Source organism: Panthera onca, chromosome E2, assembly GCF_046562875.1.
Source record: "Panthera onca isolate mPanOnc1 chromosome E2, mPanOnc1 haplotype 2, whole genome shotgun sequence".
In the NCBI taxonomy this organism is placed as follows: domain Eukaryota; kingdom Metazoa; phylum Chordata; class Mammalia; order Carnivora; family Felidae; genus Panthera; species Panthera onca.
Genome location: NC_138353.1, coordinates 790230 through 816418, shown reverse-complemented (window position 1 = coordinate 816418; position 26189 = coordinate 790230). Strand labels below are relative to the sequence as shown.

At 44.2% G+C, this 26189-nt stretch overlaps 1 protein-coding gene across 3 annotated transcripts in view; it reads right to left on the bottom strand.

Annotated features, from left to right (window-relative positions):
• The window catches only part of LOC132691070 (uncharacterized), a 233498-nt gene that overhangs the window by 79667 nt on the left and 127642 nt on the right, over positions 1 to 26189 (bottom strand). The window contains exons 1-3 of one of the 3 annotated variants that reach the window (XM_078438562.2): positions 21120 to 21466; positions 18545 to 18671; positions 6740 to 14994 (exon numbers count right to left, since the gene is read on the bottom strand). The exons of 1 other annotated variant lie outside the window; for it this stretch is intronic. In XM_078438562.2, the coding sequence (XP_078294688.2) occupies positions 11834 to 14994; positions 18545 to 18671; positions 21120 to 21152 (3321 nt within the window). In that variant the 5' untranslated portion in view covers positions 21153 to 21466 and the 3' untranslated portion in view covers positions 6740 to 11833. Of the gene's footprint in view, positions 1 to 6739; positions 14995 to 18544; positions 18672 to 21119; positions 21467 to 26189 lie in introns of those variants that run through there. One more of the 3 variants, XM_078438564.2, reaches the window with a different exon arrangement.

Sequence of the window (26189 nt, the reverse complement as noted above, 5' to 3'; positions counted from 1 at the left end):
AGGGAATAGGTTGCCATGTCCCAGTTCTAACTTTCTTTTGATGTTGTGTTCTGGTGTCATCAAATATCACCTGTTTTTAAAAATGCATCCTTAATTTTTATCAGAAAACAAAATTTCAATTAAAAGCCAAAACACTTGGCTCAGTCAGTGGTGCATGTTACTCTTGATCTCGGGGTTCTGAGTTCAAGCCCCATGTCTTTTGTACAAATGACTTAAAAATAAAATCTTAGGGTCACCTGGGTGGCCCAATCAGTTAAGTGTCCCGACTTGGTTTTGGCTCAGGTCATGATCTCACGGTTTTGTGAGCTCAAGCCCCACGGCAGACTCTGCACTGGCAGCGCGAATCCTGCTTGGGATTCTCTCTCTCACCCTCTCTCTCTTTCCCCCTCCCCCACTTGCACTCTCTCTCTCTCTTTCTCTCAAAATAAATAAACTTAAAAAAATAAATAATAAAATCTTTTTAAAAATCAAAGCACTCAAACAAATATGTACATTTTTTGGGTGAGACTTCCTGACCCCTACTTGTAGACCTCAGGAATGTGTGGACCAGTGGTTTATTAATAGAGCACTGCCTCTTGTATGATTTTAATTTTTTCCATATTAAAGAGCATCCTTTATTATTATTAGAGCGGTTGTAACCAGCAACATATGAAAAAATTTCAGAAATATGATAAGGCTGAAATCCATATCTCTAGCAAAGATAAGGCAAAAGTATAATGATACTGAATTTCTTGGCATCACAAGTTTACCTTTTTTTTTTTAACGTTTATTTATTTTTTTGAGACAGAGAGAGACAGAGCATGAACAGGGGAGGGTCAGAGACAGGGAGACACAGAATCTGAAACAGGCTCCAGGCTCTGAGCTGTCAGCACAGAGCCCGACGTGGGGCTCGAACTCACAGACCGCGAGATCATGACCTGAGCCGAAGTCGGCCACTTAACCGACTGAGCCACCCAGGCACCCCACAAGTTTACCTTTTAACTGGTGGAGATGATACAGTTGAATACTTGCTAAATAAATAGGTAATTAGTAAGTGGAAAAAATGAATTATTATGAATATTTATGAGTTTAGAAAATGTACAAGTGCTACGGTAAAATGAATAATTTGTAGGTGGTTCTGTGTAGATATAGATTGTATTTGAAAATATGATGGGAAAAAAGTGCTTTGATAAAATGTGTGTAAAGGTACAAAACCACAGAATTAAATACAGAATAAATATTTCAAGAAAATAACTTAAAATAAGATCTAAAGGAATGCACAAATAACTACCTTGCATGAAATGCCTCAATATTTTAAATAATTTGATCAACTAAATATAAGTGTGTATAAACAACATAAGTGGTAACTAAGTGGAACACAATCACATATCCTGCACTGGAAAAGGAAGGAGGAAGAACAGGAGGAATAGAAGAAAACTCAGAGAACAATAAGCAAGATAAATGTCAAAGAAAGTTACATGTAGGTATATTTCAATTTATAGAAACTTGAAAGATAAATAAGAAAACAATCCTGAAAGAAAAAAAATACCTTACCTACGGAGGAACACAGATTAAGAATTACATTCATCTTCTCAGAAACCATGCAAGTGAGTAAGAGGGAGAACAATAAAATTTTGGTAAATATTTTCAAACAAGAAAATATTTGAATCCTGGGCCAGCTGTGGCTATGGATCTGGGTGCGTTCAAGAATGGTAGTCATTCATGGAAAAGCAAAAACCTTTCTCCCTTATTTTATCAAAGTATTTTCTATGGAGGAAGAGTTAGGGATTAAATTGGGCACATTTACTTCCTGGCACAGTGACAGGAAAATACCCGCTCCACAGGTGTTCTGGCTTGGAACAGGTAAAGTTTTCACTACTTGATGACTGAGTGGGGTGACAACTTCCGAAATCTCAACGGATCTGGTGCAGATGCAGAGGTCTGAGGACTATCAAAGCATTTTTAAATCTTTAAATGTCAGAGTGGCATTAAGACATTAACACATTTTCATGGTGCCTGGGTGGCTCAGGTCATGGTCTTACAGTTCATGGGTTCAAGCCCCACATCTTTGTGCTGACAGCTCAGAGCCTGGAGCCTGCTTCGGATTCTGTGTCTCCCTCTCTCTCTGCCCCTCCCCCGCCCACTCTCCCTCTCTTTCAAAAGAAAAAAATTAAAAATTGTTTTAAAAAGACATTAACACATTTTAATCTCTGATTAATCCTGCTGATTAAACCTGGCAATCTCTCTGAGAGAGAGAAAGAGAGCGATTGATTTGTATTTCACTAAATGGGAGATATAGTCTACCTTCTTGACACTGATCCCAGAAATTTTCTGTAGCAATGAAATACTGGTTCAGTAAAGTGCATCCTGCTCTCCAGAACCCATAATAAAGGATATGGAGGATCGCACTGGTCACAGAAAGTTTTCACAGACATACTGTCACAGCCAATCAGAGCACAATATACACAGATGTGTAAAAGGATGTCGCAGGTGCCATCAGAAACCAGGTGTCTAAGCAGAAGCCAAGAGCTAAACACACTCATACCAACCATGTAAGTAGGGGAGTGAGGGCTGTGAGGGTGTACGTGTTCACTCAGGGAGAGGACTGCAGATGGGGCTGTGACAAAGAAGATGGACAAGAGATGTCAGGCAACTTTGAGCTAGGAAGGCTGGGGTGGCTCTGTGCCTCAGGAACCCTCAGAAAATATCACCACTTCATATATTTTTCTTGGTTCAGTTTCAACCACGGGGGGAGGGGAAGAAGAAAAGATGATATGTCCATATTTCTTATGAGCTTTCTAAAGAAATATTCTACTTTTCTAAGTATCTATCTAGAAAGAAGCTCCACTTACCAAATACCTTTTCTTGCTGAGACAGTAGCTACCATGACCACAGTCTGAGCACAAGTGCAAAGGGAGCATCTTATCCCCACAATAAAGGCTGGGGACAATATGATCTCCTCTCTTGCTCGCAAGTGATTATCATTTCACTTGTAAGTTTAGTGACAGTGTCTGTCTGGGTAGTGGCAGTTTTCTCAGAAAGACAACTGTGAAATGTGAAAATTACTAAAGGCTAGTAGGAGCAATTTGCAATGATTAGCCAATTATATGGTCAGAGAAAGAGAGAGAGAGAGAGAGAGAGAGGCCAGAGAAAACACATCTCAGAAGCCTGGAAAAGACCAGGTACAAGGGACAGGTGAGAGAAGGACACTGGGGTCTAGAAAGTGAGAGAAGGAAGCTGAGAACAAGGCTGGGCTTTGTTTCTTGCCAACCTGAGGCATTTTGCTTTCCAAATGTGATTATTTTTTCAATTCTGATAACTTTGCACCATAGAAGCCTGAAAGGGAGAAGAAAAGGATTGATTAGGAACAAATTGCCTGAATGTCAAAAATGAACTGGAAATAGTGGATAAACTTTTACTCACTGCTTCAGTAGGCACAGGTGAAGCATCACATGTTATTATTATTAATTTTCTTGATGTATAAGAGGTACCAGGAAAAAAAAACTTGTGAAGAATCTGTCTCTATCGAGCCAGCATTACAGTTAAGAAAGATGGACAATAACAAAATATTGAATCTAGATGACAGTTCCTTGCATGAAAAAAAAAGACGGTTTGAGGGATGGCCAGGGAACAAAGAAAGATGCAATATAAACTGGGTAGTAATGGAGAACCTCATTGACAAGATCATTACAGGCAGTATTTGAAAAAAGATGAACGACTAAGCTATGCAGATATGTTGTATATACTATCTAAACACAGGAAGCCACCAGTGTCCTGTCCCAGGCAAAGCCAAGTGCCAGTGCACACGGAACTAGATGTGGGGCAGAGTTTAGGGAGGCGGTCAGAGAAAAACATGGAAGAACTGCAAGGCTGTCTAGGTTTCTGTAAGAATTTTGAATTTTCTCTAAATAAAATGGGAGCCATTACAGGGTTTGACCAAAACACAGACACTATGTGCTTTGTACACCGAAAGGTTCATGTTGACTGGTGGGTGGAGACTACACTGAAAATAAAGTTAGGAAGAGGAAGAACAGTTACACACCCAATGAGGAAACCCAGGTAAAAGATGCTGGCTCTGTCCAGGCTAGTTGCAGAGAAAACAATGGAAAGTGTTCACATTGTTGACAAATTCTGAGACAGAGCAAGTAGGATATCCAGTAGGAATGGATATGGGGAGTGAAAATAAAATGAACCAAAGATGGTCCCTGGATTTGTGGGCTCTGCAACTGGGAAGATGAAGTTGGCATCATCTGAGGTCAGGAAGGCTGGCCAGAGCAGGTCACATTTCTGTGAAAAATCACACAACATAGTGAAAAATACTACCCAATTTGGATACATGTTTTACTCCTGATTTAAACCATAGGAATTGTATAGTGTCCCATTTAAATGTAATATTGTATTATGAACATCTTATCTTATAATTCAAAGTATTATCAATATGTGACTCTATTATTTTGTAAATGGTAAGGCATTGTGTTAAGCTTCTGTCTGCAGCTTCAGCCCTCATTAACCCTCTCCCTGCACAGAAACTTTCAGCCTCATTAATCTACTCGCCTTCCTGGAATATCCTATACATTTGTACATCTGTGCATCTTCCTAACTGCTTTTCTTTTCTCATGAACACTTAGTGAACAAATGGCAGGTGTGAAGCTCTATGGATGCGGCATGGGTGGAACAGACACAGAGCCTTTGCTCAAATGGACCTTGGCTGCTAGAGGAAGAGGCAAGTATCACAAAACTGATGCCTGCCCTCGATTCTTCACTGAGGCATCTCACCTATCCTTCAAGGCTACCACTAAGGACCCTTTCCTAATACCCAACACCTTCACTAACCCTCGTTTGTCCTCGATGTTCTCATAACATTCCAATCTTCATCATTTAGTGTGGCATCGTAGAAGGATTACTTTGGCTTTCCTACCTGCAGGGCTTTGGCTAATACATCAGTGTCCCCATTGCCACACAACTCCCAGCATGAGCAGGGGAGGGGCAGAGAGAGAGGGAGACACAGAATCTGAAGCAGGCTCCAGGCTGTCAGCATAGAGCCCAATGCAGGGCTCGAACCCATGAACCATGAGATCATGACCTGAGCCAAAGTTGGACGCTTAACCGATTGAACCACCCAGGTGCCCCAAGTGTTCGTGGTATATTAAGGAAGACAGCAAATTCCTTGCTATTCCTCCCACTGAAAAGTGACTCTATTTCAACTTACCTCGAAACTGGATGACTTCTTTGACTGAAAGAACTGGTGGATGCATTTTTTTTTCATCTCTGAGAACAAGACGCAAAGAGTTTGCAGCTTCTCTGTGAGCTTCTAGATACACCTGGACTTCCATGTAAGAAGTTTGACCATGTGTATGTGAATGCTCTAGTTCAAAGTTCCTGCTGAGCCCACCTTTCCAGCCATCTATTAAGGCAGCACAGGAACGTGGGTGAATCATCCCAGGCTCCCTAAACCAACCCACCCACTACCTGAATGTCTCTAAGTATAATTTCTGTTGATACAGTGAAGAGAATTACCCAACTGAAACTTGTTCAGTTTTCTGACCCCCAAAACTGAATTAATGCACTATTTTTTTGTTTATTTATTTTGAGAGAGAATGTGTATGCGAGCAGAGGAGGGACAGAGAGAGAATCCTAAGCAGGCTCTGTGAAGTCAGCACTAAACCCTGTATGGAGCTCGATCTCATGAACCCTGAGACCATGACCTGAGCCAAAATCAAGAGTTGGATTTCTAACCAACTGAGCCACCCAGGTGTCCCCATTATTTGCTATTTTATTTTTTTTTTTTCAACGTTTTTTTTTTTTTTTTTTTTTTTTTTTTTTATTTTTGGGACAGAGAGAGACAGAGCATGAACAGGGGAGGGGCAGAGAGAGAGGGAGACACAGAATCGGAAACAGGCTCCAGGCTCCGAGCCATCAGCCCAGAGCCCGACGCGGGGCTCGAACCCACAGACCGCGAGATCGTGACCTGGCTGAAGTCGGACGCTTAACCGACTGCGCCACCCAGGCGCCCCCATTATTTGCTATTTTAAATCACTTAAGTTTGGGGTCATGTTTTTACACAACAAAAGACACCTGCAAAAGTATTTCATTCTTTTCACCCTCCTAATTATTAGCTTCCTCCAAGGACAAGTAGAAGCCTCACCCTCTATTTATAAGTTCTTTCACATACTCATTCTTCCCTCTTGGGATCTGTCATGGTCCAAAGAACTCACAAAAAATGAAGAACTTATCTAAAAGGTGAGGTTCTTTCCTTAATAAATCAAGAAGAAAGAAAAATTCTAACTTGGATAAATGAAGATGTTTGAACTCTCCTCTTTTCAGTGCCCCCTTAGACCTCAACATCTTTGAATATATTCAAGACTCTCTCTCTCTCTCTCTCTCTCTCTCTCTCTCTCTCTCTGAGTGATTGGAGACCAGCCCTGGGGCCAGGTAAAAGAATCATGGGGGATGACTGTCCCTTCCTCCCCACCCTGGCAGGTGGAGCTTATCCTCAAGACAAAACTGGACAAGTCAACCAGCAGTTCAGATATCATGGTGACCTGGAGGTGAATGTGAAGAGCTGCCCTGTGGTCTCTGACCCAGAACCTGTCTTTTGACGATGTGCCCATGTTCATTCAAAGAAGTCGGATGTAGCCTTCTTAAAAAAATTTTTTTTAATGTTTATTTATTTTTGAGAGAGAGAGAGGGGGAGAGAGGAGACACAGAATCTGAAGCAGGTTCCAGGCTCCGAGCTGTCAGCACAGAGCCCAAAGCAGGGCTCAAATTCAAACTGTGAGCTCATGACCTGAGCTGAAGTCAGATGCTTAACCAACTGAGCCACCCAGGCGCCTCAGAGCCTTTATGTGGAAGACAGGGGTGTAAAAGAAACCCTTCTTGTGTTTCAGGCAACCTGCATTCTGGCCTCAGGTCTGACATAATTTTTATTACGTTGGGGAAGATCCTTTCCCCATTCTCCCAGAGAAAGGTATACCTCTGTGTCCCATTTTGTACAAGATGGCTAGGCTGTTGATCCTAGTGACCATTTAAAGAAGCTAGTGTTTTCACACTTCATTGAAGCACAATTTAAACTGTTAAAAGTGTACCCATTTAAAATATACAATTGGGGTGCCTGGGTGGCTCAGATGGTTAAGTGCCTGACTCTTGATTTCAGCTCAGGTCATGATCTCACTGTTCATGAGTTCAAGCCCTGTCTCAGGTTCTACACTGACAGCACATCACCTGCTTGGGATTCTCTCTCTCTCCCTTTCTCTCAAAATAATAAACTGAAAAAAGTAATAAAATATACACTTCATTGAGTTTTGACAAATGTTTGTACCTGTTTCGTCACCACCATATATTTGGTATCAAATCGAAAAAAAAACCAAAAACAAAACATTACCAAGATCAATTTCAAGATTACCCCTATGTTTTTTCTAGATTTATTGTTTCAGGTCTTACATTCAAATCTTTCATCCATTTAGAACTTATTTTCATTTGTAGTATAAGACTGGTGTCCAGATTCATTCTTTTGCATGTGATTGCCCAGTTTTGCCAACATAATTTATTGGCGACTATCCTTTCTGAATTATATATTCTTGGCTTTGTATTTATAAACAGACAAACCCATACATGCATGGGTTTATTTCTGGGCTCCCTATTCTGTTCCATTGATATTTGTGTGTTTCTATGTCAATAATGAGTTATGAAGGCTTGCTTAATTTCAAACTCTTATATTCCTGGAGTATGATTTCATATTTATAAAATTCTACACATTGTGTGTTTATCAGGTTAATTTCATACAATATTCTGTGATGAGGCTGTATCCTTCCAATACCTCCCCATTCTCAGAACTTCACAATCAGATAAAGGGTGTTTCCTTAAAGCACAATGACTTAAATGCTTTCTAACTAGCTAAACAGGTCACCAACTGACTTTTGCACTCTATAATCCTAAGGTCATTTCTGACCCAGTCATACCTGCATAATTTTATGATAAAACATCAATATAAAGTTATACCTTTGCCTGATGACAGTTAATGGATACTGTTAAGCAATGAAGCCACAGTAAATAAAGCAGTTTACTTACCAACACTGATCCTACCATGTCACACAGAGGGAGAAGCTTCATAAAGTGAGCCCTCACTAACTTGCTCTATGTCTTTCTCAATCATTCATTTCTCCGGATGTCTGTTCCTCTATCCATTTTCTACTGTTCCTGTAATAGATTACTACAAACTCAGAGGTTAAAACACTGCATATGTATTATCGCACAGTTTCTGTAGACAATATATAGTAGGATCTTGCTTTGGGGCCCATTGTGAAAATCTTTTAATTAGTTTTCTACCATTCAAAGTGATTATTGATATAGTTAGATTAACATATACCATATTTGTTACTGATTTCTATTCATCACCCTTGTTCTTTGTCTCAATTTGTCTTCCACTCTTTTCCTGCTTTTTATGGTTTTAACTGAGTATTTTATGGTACTCCATCTTCTTTTGTTCCTTAGCATATCAGTTATACTTTTTGTTGCCCTCGAATTTGCAATAAACATTGACAACTAATCCAAATCTACTTCTTTTTAATGCTCATTTTATTTTTGAAAGAGAGATAGAGAGAGACAGTGTGCACACATGCTCAAGGAGAGTAGGGCCAGAGAGAGACAGAGGATGTAAAGCAGGCTCTGCACTAACTATGGGACTCAATCTCATGAAACGTGAGATTGTGATCTAAGCCTAAGTCAGACGCTTAACTGACTGAACCACCCAGGAGCCCTTCCAAATCTACTTTCAAATACTACACCACTTCAAGGATACTATACCTTATCATAACAAAATAATCTCAATTCCTCCTTCCAGTCCCTTTTATCATTGACATCATTCATTCTACGAATATCAAAGCCTAATATCTGCACACACACATTAAGATAATCATAAATAACAGAATATATTGTTGATGTAACAACTGTTTGGCTCAGTTGGCAGAGCATGCAACTCTTAATTTTAGGGCCATGAGTTTAAGCCCCGTGTCGGGTGTGGAGTATACTTAAAAATTGTTAAATAATAATATTAAAAAAGAAAAATATATTAAAAAATTTTTTTTAATATTTATTTTGACAGAGAGACAGAGACCGAGCAGGGGAGGGACAGGGAGAGAGGGAGACACAGAATCCAAAGCAGACTCCAGGTTCTGAGCTGTCAGCACACAGCCCAACGTGGGGCTCAAACTCACAAACTGTGAGATCATGACCTGAGCCCAAGTCAGATGCTTAACTGACTGATCCACCCAGGTGCCCCAGAAAAATACTTTTTTTACATTGTTATTCTTCCTGCAATACTCTTTCTTTATGTAGATCTAAGTTTCTGACCCGTATCACATTCCTTGTCTCTAAAGTTCTTCTCACAATTCTTGCAAGCAAGATCCTATGGTCACCCCCCTTCCCCAAATTCATGTGAAAAAATCCTAACCCCTAAATATGACACTTTTGGGAGGTGCTTAGGTTATAAGGTTAGAGCCCTCATGAATGGGCTTATAAAGGCAAATGAATTGCCTTTATAAAAGGAGCTCCACGAAGATCCCTTATTTCTGGGGTGCCTGGATGGCTCAATTAGTTAAGCATCCAACTCTTGATCTCAGGATCATGAGTTAAAGCCCCATATTTGGCTCCATCCTGGACCTGCAGCCTACTGAAAAAAAAATCCCTAATTTCTTTAATCATGGAAGAATGTAGCAAGAAAAGCCAACTAGGAACCAGGAGGAGGATCTTGACCAGAGAACTCACCCATGCTGGCGCCTTGACCTTGGACTTGCCAGCCTCCGGAACTGTGAGAAATGAATGTTTATTTTTCTATAAATTACCCAGTCTGTAGTATTTTGTCATATCACCCAAAATGGAATAAGATGGCAGGTTTGCTGGCAAAACGTTCCCTAGTTTTTCTTTCAGAAATGCTGTTTGCGCTGCACTGTCGAAGGATAATTTTGCCAGGTAGACAACTCTAGCCTGATGAGTTTTTCTCTCAACACTAAATATTTCATTCCTCTCCTGTCTTGCTTGCATGATTTCTGAGAAAATGGATGTAAGTCTTTGTTCTTCTGGAGCTAAGGTATTTTCTTCCCTCAGTCTTCTTTAAAAACTTTATCTATGATTTCAAGTAAGTTGAAAATAAAACACCTACATGTGGGTCTTTTTTTCTTCTTCTTGCATTTATCCTGTTTAGTGTACTCTAAGCTTTCTGGATATGTGGTTCATTGCCTGATATTAATTTGTCCTTAACAATTTATTTCAAAAAATACAATCACTATGAAGATTGAGTCCCTCACTGGCACCACAGAGTTGCACATGCCATTGCACAGCATGTACGTATGAGTTGGGTCAAGGACCTCTGGGCCACATAGACTGTGCAGTGTCCCTCAGGGAACTACTGGGAAAAGAGTGGCTAGAGCAATAGGCAGGTTACTGTTTTAGGGACCCACAGTGGGAAATCCATGTCCAGGGTGAAAAAGGGAGACTCAGCCCATAGAGTCCTACCTAAATAGCATTGCTGGGTGTGCCACCCCCTTCAGGTGTCTCACCCACTCCTTGCACGTCAACCCAGCCCTCCAACCTGGCACAGTGGTCCCCTGGCATGTCCCACACTGCTGTCCACAAGGCTCAACCACTTCCTCAAAATCGTCTCTGAGATGTTACCACACTCACACCAGGGTCTGCAAAGGAAAAGACTTCACCATGTTGCTGCACAGAACGCTACCTCTTGCCTCTTCCTTCTGGACGAGGCCTTGCCCCACATGACCAGTTGGGCATCACAAGATGGTAACATCCCTAAGATGAGTCTTTCTCTGCAAGATACCACCAAGAACTCAGATCAGGTGCTGTGGATAAACAATGTGTCACATCCACATTCTGAGAAGAGAATGAGAAGTTCCAACAATTCATAATTCCTATCGGCAATGACAAACAACAGAGACCAGCTTGCCATAGCATATTGGGGTGGTGACTGATATATACTGTGGGAACCTGCCAGGTGGCATTGGTGAAATGACTTCTGCTACAGAAACTGGCAGTGACTTCAATCTAGCAATGACTCCGGACACATCAGAAGCACAACACAGCTCCTCAAGTTTTCCCAAATAGCTGGAACTTAGGGTAAGTCACTCCACTGGGGACATTCAAGTGAACAAGGTTTGTTCCAGCTAAGTGGCTGCTTCACAAAGGCACTCCTCCACTGTGATTACACTACTCAAGGAAATACCACCTGCTCTGCTACCTTAACACCCTTTGGCAGTGTGAACTGAGTGTGCAATGAAGACAGAGTACTGGCAAAAGGAATTGTGTCATTCCCCTCACTCATGAGGCCTTACCCAGGGTACTTTCTGATTTTTATGAAACTGTATCCTTTGTCAAAAGATTGCCCACATTCTTCACATGTCTTAGCTCAGGCTGCTCTAACAAAGTACCATAAACTAGGTGACTTGCAAACAACAGAAACTTCTTTCTGGAGGCTGGATAGCCAACCTAACATTCCCTATAGGGTCCGGTTCCATGTCTGGTGAGGAGCAACTTCCTGATTTATAGATGACCTTCTCAAAAGGGTCCTCACATGGTACACAGAGGAAGCAAGCTCTCTTAGAACTGGTATGAAGACAATAAACCCATTCATGAGGGCTCCATCCACACTCATGACCCATTCTGATTCAAATTACCTCCCAAAGACATCATCTGCTAATCCTGAATAGAGGATAGGAAGAGAAATACAACTTCTAGTGAACATAAACAATTCATAATTGATCACTCAGAAGGGCTTCATCTACTATACTTTCTGTTGTTGAGTGAGACTGGAGCTTTGGCTAAAAGACTGCCCACATTCACAGCACTCCTAAGGCCTTTCTCCAGTGTGAACTCTTTGGTGATAACTAAGAGCAGGATGACTGATAAAAGATTTCCCACATACAGTGCACTCATAAGGCCTTTCTCCTGTGTGAATTCTCTGGTGTTGAATGAATGTTGCCTTCCACTTAAAAGATTTCCCACATTTATTACAATTGTAAGGCCTTTCACCCGAGTGAACCTTTATGTGTACATTGAGGCTATTTCTTCGGAGAAAGGACTTGCCACATTCACTGCACTCATACGGTCTTTCTCCAGTGTGAACTCTCTGGTGAGCATGTAGGACAGAACTAGCTGTAAAAGATTTCCCACATTCATTGCACTCATAAGGCCTTTCTCCAGTGTGAACTCTCTGGTGAGATCGGAGGGAATAACTACAAGCAAAAGATTTCCCACATTCACTACACTTATAAGGCCTTATTCCAAGGTGACTTTGATGATGATACTGAAGGGCATGGCTACGACTAAAAGATTTCCCACATTTATTGCACAGATAAGGTTTTTCTCCTGTGTGAATTCTCTGGTGTTCAAGGAGTTTTGACTTGCAGGTGAAAGATTTCGCACATTCATTGCACTTATAAGGCATTTCACCAGAATGAACCTTTCTGTGTACTTTGAGACTATTTCTTTGGATAAAGGACTTGCCACATTCACTGCATTCATAAGGCCTTTCTCCACTATGAACTCTCTGATGATAAAGGAGGACAGACCTAGTGGTAAAAGTTTTCCCACATTCACTGCACTCATAAGGTCTTTCTCCAGTGTGAACTCTCTTGTGATTACGGAGGATAGAGCTAGCAGTAAAAGTTTTCCCACATTCACTGCACTCATAAGGCCTTTCTCCAGTGTGAACTCTCTGGTGAGAACGAAGGACAGAACTAGTGGAAAAAGGTTTCCCACACTCACTGCACTCATAAGGTCTTTCTCCGGTGTGAACTCTCTGGTGTTCAATGAATGATGACTTACACTTGAAAGATTTCCCACAATCATTACACTTGTAAGGCTTTTCATCTGAGTGCACCTTTAGGTGTACATTGAGGTTATTTCTTCGGGAAAAAGACTTGCCACACTCACTGCACTCATAAGGCCTCTCCCCAGTGTGGACTCTGTGATGATAATGGAGGTCAGACCTAGAGAAAAAAGATTTCCCACATTCACTGCACTCATAAGGCCTTTCTCCTGTGTGAACTCTCTGGTGATAATGGAGGGCAGAAGTGTCAGCAAAAGATTTCCCACATTCAGTGCACTCATAAGGTCTTTCTCCAGTGTGAAATCTCTGGTGATAACGAAGGCCTGAACTAGTGGTAAAAGATTTCCCACATTCACTGCACTCATAAGGCCTTTCTCCAGTGTGAACTCTCTGGTGTTGAATGCATGCTGACTTACACTTAAAAGATTTCCCACATTCATTACACTTGTAAGGCCTTTCATCTGAGTGGACCTTTGCATGTACATTGAGATTATTTCTTCGGAGAAAGGACTTGCCACATTCACTGCACTCAAAAGGCCTTTCTCCAGTGTGAACTCTATGATGACAATGGAGGTCAGACTTAGAGAAAAAAGATTTCCCACATTCACTGCACTCATAAGGCCTTTCTCCTGTGTGAACTCTCTGGTGAGAACGGAGAGCAAAAGGAGTAGTAAAAGATTTCCCACATTCCCTACAGCCATACGGCTTTTCCCCAGTGTGAACTCTCTGGTGATAACGAAGGGCAGAAGTATGAGTAAAAGATTTCCCACATTCACTGCACTCATAAGGCCTTTCTCCAGTGTGAACTCTCTGGTGAGAACGGAGGGCAGAAGGAGTAGTAAAAGATTTCCCACATTCACTGCACTCATAAGGCCTTTCTCCAGTGTGAACTCTCTGATGACAACGGAGGGCAGACGGCGTAGTAAAAGATTTCCCACATTCACTGCACTCATAAGGCTTTTCTCCAGTGTGAACTCTCTGATGATATCGGAGGGCAGAAGTATCAGTAAAAGATTTCCCACATTCTCTGCATTCATAAGGCCTTTCTCCAGTGTGAACTCTGTAATGGTAACGGAGGCCAGTTCTGGAGATAAAAGCCTTCCCACACTTACTGCACTCATAAGGCCTCTCTCCAGAGTGAACTATGTAATGGTAATGGAGGCCAGTCCTGGAGGTAAAAGATTTCCCACACTCACTGCACCCATAAGGTCTTTCCCCTGTGTGAGATCTCTGATGATAAGTGAGGGCAGAGATAGAGGTAAAACATTTTGCACAGACACTACACTTATAGGGCCTTTCTGAGGTTTGAACAGAATGTATAATCGAAACTGAACTATGGCTAAAAGATGTTGAACATCCACTGCAAACATAATCATCTTCTCCACTATGCCCTCTCTGGGGATGAATGAGCACAGATTTGTGGCTTAAGGATTTCCCACATTTGTTGCACGTGTATTGCCTAGATGCAGTGAGAGTCTTTCCATGTGCAGTGTGAGTTGACATCTGCCTTAGCAATTTTCCACATTTGTTAAGCTCATGATGTCTTTCCGCAGTATGGAATCTCTGGTGTATGGCAAATAAAGATTTGTGCCTGAATGCTTTCCCACATTCACTGCACACAAAACATGGACTTCCAGGTTGGACACTCTGATCCCGAACATGTGTATGTTCGGAACAGAAGGCTTCCTTGCGTTCTCCCCGAGAGTAATGACCTTTACTGCTCTGCAGAGTTGCCCTGCACTGGCTGATTGTGTTTGGCTTCTCTCCAGTTTCAGTGGCCTCTTGCTGCAGATGCCCCGAGCCAGGCACAAAATCCTTCTGAACCTCTGTACAGGTAAAGGGCTTTCCTGAATCATGGAATCCATATCCCTTCATAAAAGAGGCCGTGTCCACACTACTTCCGAATGGTTTCTCTCCCGTGTGCCGCTCCGGCTGCTGCTGAAAGTTTACGCTGAAGTAAAATCGCTGTGCGCATGCCCCACACCTCAACAGTTTCTGGCTGCTTGGTTTTCCCTGGTGTTCAGCCAAGCGGAAAACGTCTCTCAAGACCAGACCACACATCTCACAGGGGTGGGTCTTCCGGGAAGACAGAGCTGCCTTGGGCGTGCTGGCCTGTGACACACCTACAGAAACGCTCTGTTCAAGGGGCGCCTCCGCATCTTCTGCTCCACAGCAGCAACCTGAACGCAAAGAAACTCTCATGAAATACGTGGTGACTACAGGGAGGGGTAAGCCCGTCACGCATATGCACCTGTCTCGTGTAGGCACGAGTTGAGTAGATGCTATTCCAGACACGGGAGTTGGAATTCAGGTGAAGGAGTGCCTGCTCTGCGTTACTGGGCCCCTAAGGTCAATGCACTGTGGACAGCTCATTGGAAGGACAGAAAACCAGGGTCTGATGGAAGGAAGAGAGCCAGGGTCTACAACTTGTTTCTCTGCCCACAGCATTGGCAAGGTTCTTTTCTGCTACTGACATCTGGCTGAGTAGGAGGCTGCTGAAAAATCCAATCAAAAGAAGTCTGTGGCTGTTCAAGGTCACATGAAGGATACACGAACATTTCTGGCAAATGGGCGAAGGTGAATGTTGGACTACCCAGGAAGAGCAGTGAGAGAAATGGTTAAGATGTGGAGGCCTGAGAAACAGCAATTACCCCTGCGCTGGAAGTCACAGGACTACCAAAGGAGTAGAACCCACAAGTACACAAACTGTCAACAGTGACGAAGGAAAGGCATGAACGAGGTGTGGCCATTGGCATGGCACCAAACTCTAGTTGAACAAAGGTACCTAGTGTGATCTGAACAAAGTCCTGATATCACACCTTCCCCAGCTGCCATTCACCAGAAAAAGGCCCCTGTGAGCCCACCTGGTCATGTCTGGATCAGGTCCATTGTAATGTACAGTCCACGTATGGACTCTTCCCTGTAAGCTCCAGGTGAGCAACTACAGGGCACAGGGAGGCTAGAAATACTGAAGAAAATTGGTCACGCTGGATGGCCACGACTGTCCCAGAGCTACTCAGCACACAACTGACTCAGAAAAGCATCCTATGTGACTGATGTTGGCAGGATGGTAGAATACGGGATCCCAGCCTTCACCAAGAAAAATCAACTCAACAGCTATTCATGAATCAGAGTAGCCTCAGAGGGCTCCAGAGTCCAATCAAGACTGACTAATACACAGTGAAGCATAAAAGAGAGCACAAGCACACAGAGGGATGGCTGGAGACAATATTAGCAGAGACATGGGGGGATGGGTAGAAAACAGGGGCTGGGGAATCTCTGTCAGCCACCAGGTGGGTGCTACTGAGGTCCCTGCTCAGCAGGGACTCCTACTGCCTGCTCCACAGAGGACACTGGCACCCCTGCCACCGGGTGTCCTAAAACAGGAAGCAAAGAAATCTTGGAAACAAAAATCAAAACTGAAGGCAGCACATTTCTGATTTCAAACAACATTACAAAGCTATATAATCAAAACAATAAGGCACTGGCATAAAAAATAGACCAGTGCAATTGAATAAAGAGCCCAAATTCTAACTACACATACATAATTAACTGATTTTTGGCAATTATGCCAAGAATACTCTGTTGAAAAAATAATCTCTTAAAAAAATTTTTTTTAAACATTTATTTATTTTTGAGACAGAGACAGAGCATGAACGGGGGAGGGTCAGAGAGAGAGGGAGACACAGAATCCGAAACAGGCCCCAGGCTCTGAGTGGCCAGCACAGAGCCCGATGCGGGGCTCAAACTCGCGGACCGCGAGATCATGACCTGAGCTGAAGTCAGATGCTCAGCCCACTGAGCCACCCAGGCGCCCTGAAAAAATAATCTCTTTAAGACTGTTGTCGAATCTGATATTCCAAATGAAAAAAATAATGTACAGGATCTCCATTTTACAGCTCTCATGGAAATAAACTTGAAATTAATTAAAAATTTCAGCACACGACATCAAACCCTAAAACTCTTAGAAAAAAACTAGGGAAAAGTCTCCTTAACCTTACTATTGTCAATTTTTTTTTTAATTTGACATTAAAAACACACACAACAAAATCAAAAAGAAACAAGTAGGATTATAGCAAATTGCAAAGTAGCAGCAGAACCAGACACACAGAAGACAGTGAAAAGGAGACACAATTGAACAACAAGGGCTTGGAGCACTAATCATCAGGAAACGCAAATCAAAATCATAAGCTATGTGGGGTGTTGGGGGGCTCAGTCGTTTTAGGCATCTCTTGATTTCTGCACAACACTCGATTGGGAACCTGCTTAAGATTCTCTCTCTCCCTTGCTTGCATGTGCTATCTCTATCAGTCTCTCATTCAAAAAAACAAAACAAAACAAAAACAAAAAACAAAAAAAACCCCACAAGATATCACCTTATACCTGTTAAAATGGCTATGACCAAAAAACAAGAGGTAACATGTTGGTGAGGATGTGGAGAAAAAAGAATGGCTGAACACTGTTGCTGGGAATGTAAATCAGGGAAGTCATTATAGGAAATAATAGGGAGGAGTCACAAAAAAATTTTTAAATCAAACCGCCACATGGCCCACCATTGCCATTTCTAGGTATGTATCCCAAGGAAACAAAATCAGAATCTACACAAAGTGTCTGCACATCCACATCCACTGTAGTATTATTCACAACAGTCAACATAGGGAAACATGATTAAGTGTGCATGAGCTGATAAGTGACAACACTTAGTACACACACAAGTGTAGGTATATTCAGCCATAAAAAAGAACGTAAAACAGGCACTTACCACAATACGGATGAACACGGAAAAACTTACTCTAAGTGAAATAAACCACACAGGACAAGACAAATACTGCATGGTACTTTATTTGGGTATTCTTACAAAATATTCGAACTCATAGAGACAGAAAGTAGAATGCCAGAAGCTCTGGACTGGGGGAAATGGGGAGATGATGGTTAGGAGTACACACTTTCATTTATAAGATGAGTAAGTTTGAGGATCTAAAGGACAGCATGTTAACTACACGTGTTAATACTGACTGTACTGTAACTTAAAATTTGCTGAGAGTAGATATTAAGCTTTCTCACCACGAGCCTGAAAAAGGTAATTATGTCAAGTAATCAGTGTGCCGATCACCTTCATTTTGGTAATAATTTCATAATGTTTAAGTATATCAATTCATCTTGTAATATACTTTCAATATTACAATTTGGTCAATCAAACCTTAACAGAGCTGAATGGAGAAGGGCAGGTATACGAAAAATGTAAACACTACAAGAAGAACCACATAAGATAGTCTTGAGAAGTAGCCCATAATCCACTTGAGTGTGACCAAGCCAATGACTGCAATTTTTGGCACAGGCAGGCACAAGTACACATCACCGAAGGGAAGAGATCAAAACCTGGGCCACAGAAATGGCATAGATCTGGATACACTGACCCAGCCAAGGAGAGGGCCAGCAAGGTGCAATCTGTCAGCTTTATTAATGACTACCACCCAAATCTTACCGTATGAGGGTTCAGCACAGAGGGCACTGGGCTGCAAGGAGAGAGAAAAGGGCATATGGACAACCCAGACCCAGCAACAAATGCAACCACCAAAAAAGTGGGGAAAGCAGACAAGTCCCACATCCACACCTGAGAAGGAAAAAGCATCGCCGGGGGAATGGAAGGAGGAAGGGGGGGTAGGCGGAGGGGAGGTAAATGAGAATACAGAGCCCAGTCCAGGTCACTGGGGAGGATGAGGGCCTTACCCAGGGAGGATATAAGTGTAAAGTTCTCCAGCATCACGTCATAGTACAGCCGTCTCTGAGCCTCATCAAGAAGTCTCCATTCCTTCCAGGAGAAGTAGATGGCAATGTCCTCAAAGGTCACACCACCCTGTCATGAAACGGACAGATGGCACCATGAACATTCTCTCTCGGAGAACCCACAATCTAAACCCTGACACATACACCCCATTCTCCCCAGCCACCCCAGCTCCTACCTCAGGATAAAGACCAGGTCCTGGTGTCATTAACGCCACCGTCTCCTCACCATCCCACCAATCACTGTGTTCGGTCCTCAGCAATAACAGGCAGGGGGTGCATAGATGCAATCTGCGGGGGCCAATCTGGGTTTGGCCCCCCAAGCGCCATCCTTTCTGCCTGGAAATTCCCGTGGAGTCTCCCCGAATGTGCCCTCAAACACAGACAATTATGGACCCGCCTCGACCAGTCAGTCTCCAATCCCAGGGCCCTGAGACCCTAAGCTCACACTCACACTCCCTCTCCAAGTGAACATGACCCTGTAGTCTGCATCTCCCTCACACCTTCAGACCCCACAGTTGCGCCCCCACAGCTTCCTGCCCCACACCAAAGGATGCCCCCTTGACTCACACTGGTGCCTGTCACATGACACCCAAACGATGTGTGACAAATTCAAACAGGGTCCACTACGACCCCAGCACTCTCGTGGATCCCACCAGAGGGAAAGCCTCAAATGCGGCTGAGAAGTCCCCCTCGCCTGCCGGGGATCCTGGCTTCAGGGACACACACCCACAGCCACGTAGCCGTTTCAGACACTCCCAGTCCCTCTAATACTTCTGTGCTGCCCGTGCTGTCCCTCCAACAGTCACAACCCTCCACTCTGCACTGAACCTTTGTGAAAAGCCCAGCCCTAAAGGTCTCCCTGCCAGGCACAGAGACTCACAAGTGACCACACTGGCCCCACACCTTATCCATCAGCAAGACTGTGAAACGGCCCGGACACCAGAAGAGCGCACCACAAAGCTCTGGTGAAGCCCTACACCACTGAATAAAGGGCAGCCCCAGACTCCCTGTCACCTTGCCGCAATTACTCCTAGGTGTCCTCAGCCATCTCTTGTCCCATCATGCCACGGGAGCCTTACCCACCCATCCATCTGCCACATCTTTCTCTCTCCTTCGCCTGTGCCCGCGCTGCCCAGCAGCCCCAACCAGGCGCTGAGCCAGGGAACCACTCTTCAGCACACCTCACTAAGGCCCTCTGACCTACTAATAGCACTGCCCCCCTAGTCTGCACCCCCTCCTCAATGTGATCCAAACCTCCGCCGGGGCCACACAACTGCCCTCACTTTTCAAAGTTTCCATCCTGAAACCTGCCCCGGTTTCCCGGGTTTTCCTGTCCCGCCGCCCACTGGATGACGTCACTCACGCCTCTCTGAACATCTAAGACTTAACGACGTCCAAGCAACTTGGGAGATCTCCAAGGACAATCAACCTGCTGCCACCTTCCGTCCAGCTGATGGGAGCGTCCAGCCCTTCCGCTGCTAGGACCGCTGAAAATTAATAACGGGAAACCTCACTCAAAGGGAGTCGGGAGGACGCAGCTGGGGGAGCTCTCACGCACTACCGCCATGATCAGTGCAGACCCGACAGGACGACACACTCGAACTTGGACTGGGAAACTACCTCCTCTACTAGCCCAGAGGGGAAAAGACAGGCTTTCGGGACCACCCACCCACAGCTCAGCCAACGCGAAGCCACTATACTTTCAATTCCCAGTTTACTCTCAGGGACTTGTAGATGTTAACAGCCTTCCCACCTTAGCCCCTTCCCCTTTCAAAAAGCCTACCTCTCTCGTGTCCTCCGGACTGGCCTACTGTTGAGCCTCAGCTTGCTTGTTCCAGACTGCGGTGCTCTTTCGTTCTCAAAGAAACTCAGTTTTGCCCGTCAAATAACTGGCAGATTATACTTCAAAGGACCAAAGCCCCCAGGCATTCCGGGACCCCTCCCTTTCTCCTGTCACCTGCAACACCCCAAATTTGCCTTGGCCCTTCTCAAACCCGGGGCCAAAATTCAACCGCTTCTGACATCCACGGTGACCCTTCTGGCCCGTCAACGATGACATACACTCGCGCAGGCACCCCCTCCTGCGCTCCCTGCCCCCTCTGCCCTCCACCCCCTCTGGCCCCCACCCCTGCAATCTGTCCTCTCCGCAGCCAGACTGGGCCTATCTATTTACACCTGGGTTACACCGCCTGGCACACCGCCAGCACGGATGGACTGGTCAGGCAGCCAGGTGACAGGCCTCACGGGCGCCGCTGCACCTTGCGTTCGCTGAAAGAACCGAGACCTGCCGTGCCCCGCTGGTGGCGCAGGCCCCCTGCAGCCCTGCACCAGCCGGCCCCTCCCCTGCAGCCCGCTCCCGCACCCCGTCACGCCGGCGCTCAGACGCGGGGACCCCGCCCGCGAGCGCCTCCCCGGCCCGGACACCGGGACCTGGGCCGCAGGGACGAGAGCAGGCGCCCCGCGCTCGGGCCTGGAGGGTCAGGGGCGGGGCGGGTGGGCCCGGGGGCCGCGCGTTTACCTCAGCCGGGTTCCTAGGCGCGGCCGCCGCCATCGGACTGTGGGAGAACTGACACTCGAGCCCGCGGTCCCAGTTCCGGCCCCGGCGGGGAGCAGCCCGAGTGGCGTCAGCGAGTCGTTATCGCCAGTCTATGCGGTGGGGACGTCGCCTCCCCTCGCGCTTTGTCAGTTTGTCACCTGGTCCCCGAAAGTCCGCTCCGGAACCTTAGAGGTTGAGCCGACCTGAGGAAAGGCCAGAAGTCGTCCGAGGGGTGAGGCCGGAAGTCCCGCCCCCAGCGGCTGCGCACGCCTAGAAATCCCTTTCCTGTTCCCTTGTTGGCTCCTCGCTCTGTCCTCTGTGTCCAGTGCCTTCCGGGTACCTTAGCTCCCAGCGCAGTAGTTGCCACCAGAAGTAGGTTTTGCACCCTGGAGCTTTGGACACGCCGCACCCCGAGGGTTAGTGGAAAGTGCTGCTCCTACCCACGGAGAACTGCTTTGCACATTGTTAAAGACAGAGAAGAGCCCTAACTTCACACTCCATGAAGCTCAATCAGCTTCCAAAGGAGAAAATTATTATTTTATATGCTCCCACGACCTCTTCCTGAGGTAAAGGACACATCGTTCAAATGTGTCCAGCGCTTCAGAAATCAAAGGAGTGTACACAGCTGGAAAGATGTTGCTCTTCAAACACTTGCACCCTGAAGCGTTAGAGTCAGTTTTGTAATTGGTTAGGAACAATAGAAAAGTTTCTTTAAACAACAAAAATTCAGCCCAGTACATTTTAACGGTCTTTTGCCTTTATTCGTTGATTCGTGAATTGGGCAGCATCACATCTAGCAAGTAGTGGGAAGCTCCAAAGGGCTACAGAAAGGGAAAGTTTTTTTGGTGTTGGTTTGTGTTGTTTTGTTTTTTGTTTTTAGGAAAAGCTTTTTAAAGGTAGGACAAAAACATCATAAACAGAAAAAAAGGATTATGTCAGTTGAGGTCATCTTAATTGGGGGACAAATGGGTCTTATTAGAGAAATACCTCATCTTCCTTTGGGTGATGGAGAGGACCCATCCATGTAGCTGATTACCTTTTTAGTGCTGACCACAAAATTCCTCAATGGCCAGTGGAAACTAAATTTCTGGGGGTGGTTGAAAGTACAATGAGTTTAGGTATTATGCCCAGGTTGGGTGACATGACCTAGCAGAAGGGACTCCATCTGGGGCCTGTGGTTTACTTTGTCACACTCCATACATGTCTGTGACAGGGAAGAAGGAAGATGAATGGCAAGCCACCCTGAGTTAGGTGGACAATGAGGAGGTCAGCCTCTGGTTCCACACAAACCTTCACTTGCCTGTATAGTGATTGTGTCCCATCTATTGAGGAACACCTTTATCCATATATTTCTTACTCCATATTCTCAGATATACCCAATTCCTTATAGGAGTTTGACATCAATCTCAGAGAGCAACTTAACTGATGCTATATTTGGTACCGAATACGTGTTGCCAGTTCCATTTGGAGCATGTGTGCAAAGGGAGAATCTGAACCCAATGATCTCATCTCCTCGCTGGGAAATGATTCTCATTTCTGCAGGTACTGGCAGTAGGAACTGAAATTATCGTAGAAAATCAGATGTGAAATGCCCATTTCAAAAAGCAGTTCATAACGTTTATCTAGTGGTTTAAAGACAGTAACAGAAATACCTAAGGGCAAACCCACATCCCATATTCCTACACATCAGTAAAGACCAAAAAACAGTAGAATTCACAGAACTTTTCTTTTCTTTTTTAAATGTTTATTTATTTTTGAGAATACAGCCAGGTGAGGGATAGAGAACCAGGGAGCGGGGGTGGGGGTGGGGGTGGGGGTGGGGGTGGGGGTGGGTGGGGGGGAGGTGGGAGGCCGTGGTCAGGGGATCTAAAGCAGGCTCTGTCCTGACAGCAGTGAGTGCAATGTGGTGGTGGAACTCAGGGATCGCAAAACCATGACCTGAGCTGAAGTTGAACACTCTAACAAGTGAGCCTTGGAACTCACATAAATATTAGAAGAAGGCTCTGAGTAGTCTGAGAAAGGATACAATGAAACAGAGCATGTGGCTGTGCCAGACCAATGTGCTTGGTCTTTGTGAGACTTTTATCTGCAAAATGTGAAATTTTCATTTCTGCAAACATTGAGCAATACTTTCCAGCTTAAAAATAAACAGCCAGTTATTTTACTAGCAAACTGAGTTTATTTAGGAATAACAGAGGAATTTTGACTGGCAAGTGTCCACAGGCAAGTGTCAAGAGACACAGGTAAAGTCAGTTTTTATGAGGTTTTAGGAGGAGATTGGGGAGTGCTGATTTCAATGAAAGTTCACTGAGGAACAACAGTGTGAGGCTGTGGCAGATATTCAGTGGCTGCATGCCTTCATTAGTGTGTCCTTGGTGGGGCAAGGAAAGACCATCCTTCTTTTTATTAAAGGCAGGAGACTAAATTCCTACCCAGAATGCATCCTCCTTTGTCAATATAAAAATTATATTCCTTGGGAATGCAAGCTGGTGCAGCCACTCTGGAAAACAGTATGGAGGTTCCTCAAAAAACTAAAAATAGAACTACCCTACAAATCAGGAATTGCACTATTAGGTATTTATCCAAGGGACACGGGTATGCTGTTTCGAAGGAACACATGCACCTCAATGTTTATAGCAGCACTATCAACAATAGCCAAAGTATGGAAAGAGCCCAAATGTCCATTGATGGATGAATGGATAAAGAAAATGTGGTATATAAATACAATGGAGTATTACTCAGCAATCAGAAAGGAATGGAATCTTGCCATTTGCAACTACGTGGGAAGAACTGGAGGGTTTTATGCTAAGTGAAATTAGTCAGAGAAAGACAAATAGTATATGACTTCACTCATATGAGGACTTTAAGAGACAAAACAGATGAACATAAGGGAAGGGAATCAAAAATAATATAAAAACAGGGAGGGGGACAAAACATAAGACACTCATAAATATGGAGAACAAACAGAGGGTTACTGGAGGGGGAGTGGGCTAAATGGGTAAGGGGCACTAAGGAATCTACTCCTGAAATCATTGTTGAACTATATGTTAACTAATTTGGATGTAAATTTAAAAAATAAAATAAAATAAATTATATTCCTTCCTCCTGCAGATTATGTCCTACCAGCCTAAGAGCTCCCTCATTTCAGCCTCCTGACTCCATTTTTTTTTTTAATTTTTTTTTAACGCTTATTTATTTTTGAGTCAGAGAGAGACAGAGCATGAACAGGGGAGGGGAAGAGAGAGAGGGAGACACAGAATCAGAAACAGGCTCCAGGCTCTGAGCGGTCAGCACAGAGCCCGATGCGGGGCTCGAACTCACGGACCGTGAGATCATGACCTGAGCCGAAGTCGGCCGCTTAACCGACTGAGCCACCCAGGCACCCCCTGACTCCATTTTTAAAGGAGATTTCCTTTACTAATTTTCACACTACTTTGAAGAGAGACTTAAGGAGGACATTTAGGGTACCTGGAATAGTTTACATGGGAAAGAACTTGAAATGTCATGTTTAGGGTCACCTGGGTGGGTCAGTCAGTTAAGCTTCAGACTTCTGATTTCAGCTCAGGTCATGATCTGAGGGTTCATGAGATTGAGCCCCACGTTGGATTCTGCACTGACAGTGCAAAGGCTGCTTGGGATTCTCTTTCTCCCTCTATCTCTGCCCTGCTTGCTCTGTGTCTCTCAAAATAAATCAACTTTAAAAATTGTCATGTTTATTCACTGTCTTAACAAATTTGCATTGTGCACATACTGCCTTTTCAGGAACTTTTGGTAGATTCACGAGAGAAATGGAGAGAGAAGACAAGCAGTCCCATATTCATGTGGCTTTTATTATGTTCAAGGAAAACACAGGAAACATGAAAGCAGAAATACTGTTATATTGTACGTTAGAATGTGGCAGGCGCAATGAAAAAAAGGAGAGGTGATTTTGTGAGAAAAGGGGATTGGATGTAATATTACATTGTGTAGTGAGGAAGCCCTTTTTTTAAGTTTATTTATTTTGAGAGAGAGAAAGAGTTGAGGAGGGGCAGAGAGAGAGAGGGAGAGAGAATCCCAAGCAGGCTCTGCACTGACAGACTTGGGTCTCAAACCCACGAACCGTGAGATCATGACCTGAGCCGAAATCAACAGCTAGATGCCCACTGGACTGAGCCACCTGGGCACCCTATGCAAGGAAGCTCTTTTTAATAAGAGCACTACTGAGCAAGGATGAGTCATGTGGGTTTTATTTTTTTTTTTTAGTTCTTTTAAAAGATAAAATTGAGGTGGTTTTGGAGTGGTGGTGAGGGTCCAGAATGAATGGCCAAGAAAGAATTCTTGAGACCTCTTTGTTGCAAAAAGGTGATTTTATGAAAGCATAGGGACAGGGCCTTTGGGCAGAAAGAGCTGCACTGGGGTTGTGAGGAGTGACTAGTTATGTACTATGGAGCTGGGGGAGGTAAAGGCAAAAGGGAGGTTTCCAGAAGGACTTTCATATTCTAAAGAAGACGCATAAGTTATGAGAGGCCTAGCTATTGTCAAGCTAAGGTTGTTTTTTCCTCACTAAGGCATTAACATTAAGACAGTAGGGAGTTCCTGTAGGAATGTTTTACTCTGCCTGTCTCAAGTCTTTGTCAATGGGTGCAGGTTATAAAGAAATTTAATTTTATTTGCCATTTCCTTCCTTCCTTGTTTTTGTTCCCCACATCACTATGAAAGGGAGGGTGATGTTGGGGCTCCAGGAAACTGAGTATATGGGTTTCTGGAGGCTGGACTATTGATAAGATTGCCTTTTTCTTGTAATTGACTAAGACATTTGTAAACTGATGAAGACTTGCATCCTGCATAACTATCATCTCTGTCAGTTAGCCATTTGTTCTCTCCTTCTCTTAGCTTATGACAGTCAGGAATGCCTGAGGAATGTCACATATATCCCAATGAGGTTGGCTGGTTGGCAGGTTGATGGCTTGTGGTTCGCCCTCTACTTGCCTTTGGCTCCCTCACCAGATTGATGACTGAAAGGGCGGGCCTATGCCGGCCGACTCCATCTTGTTCTGTGTCCTTCACCTTGAC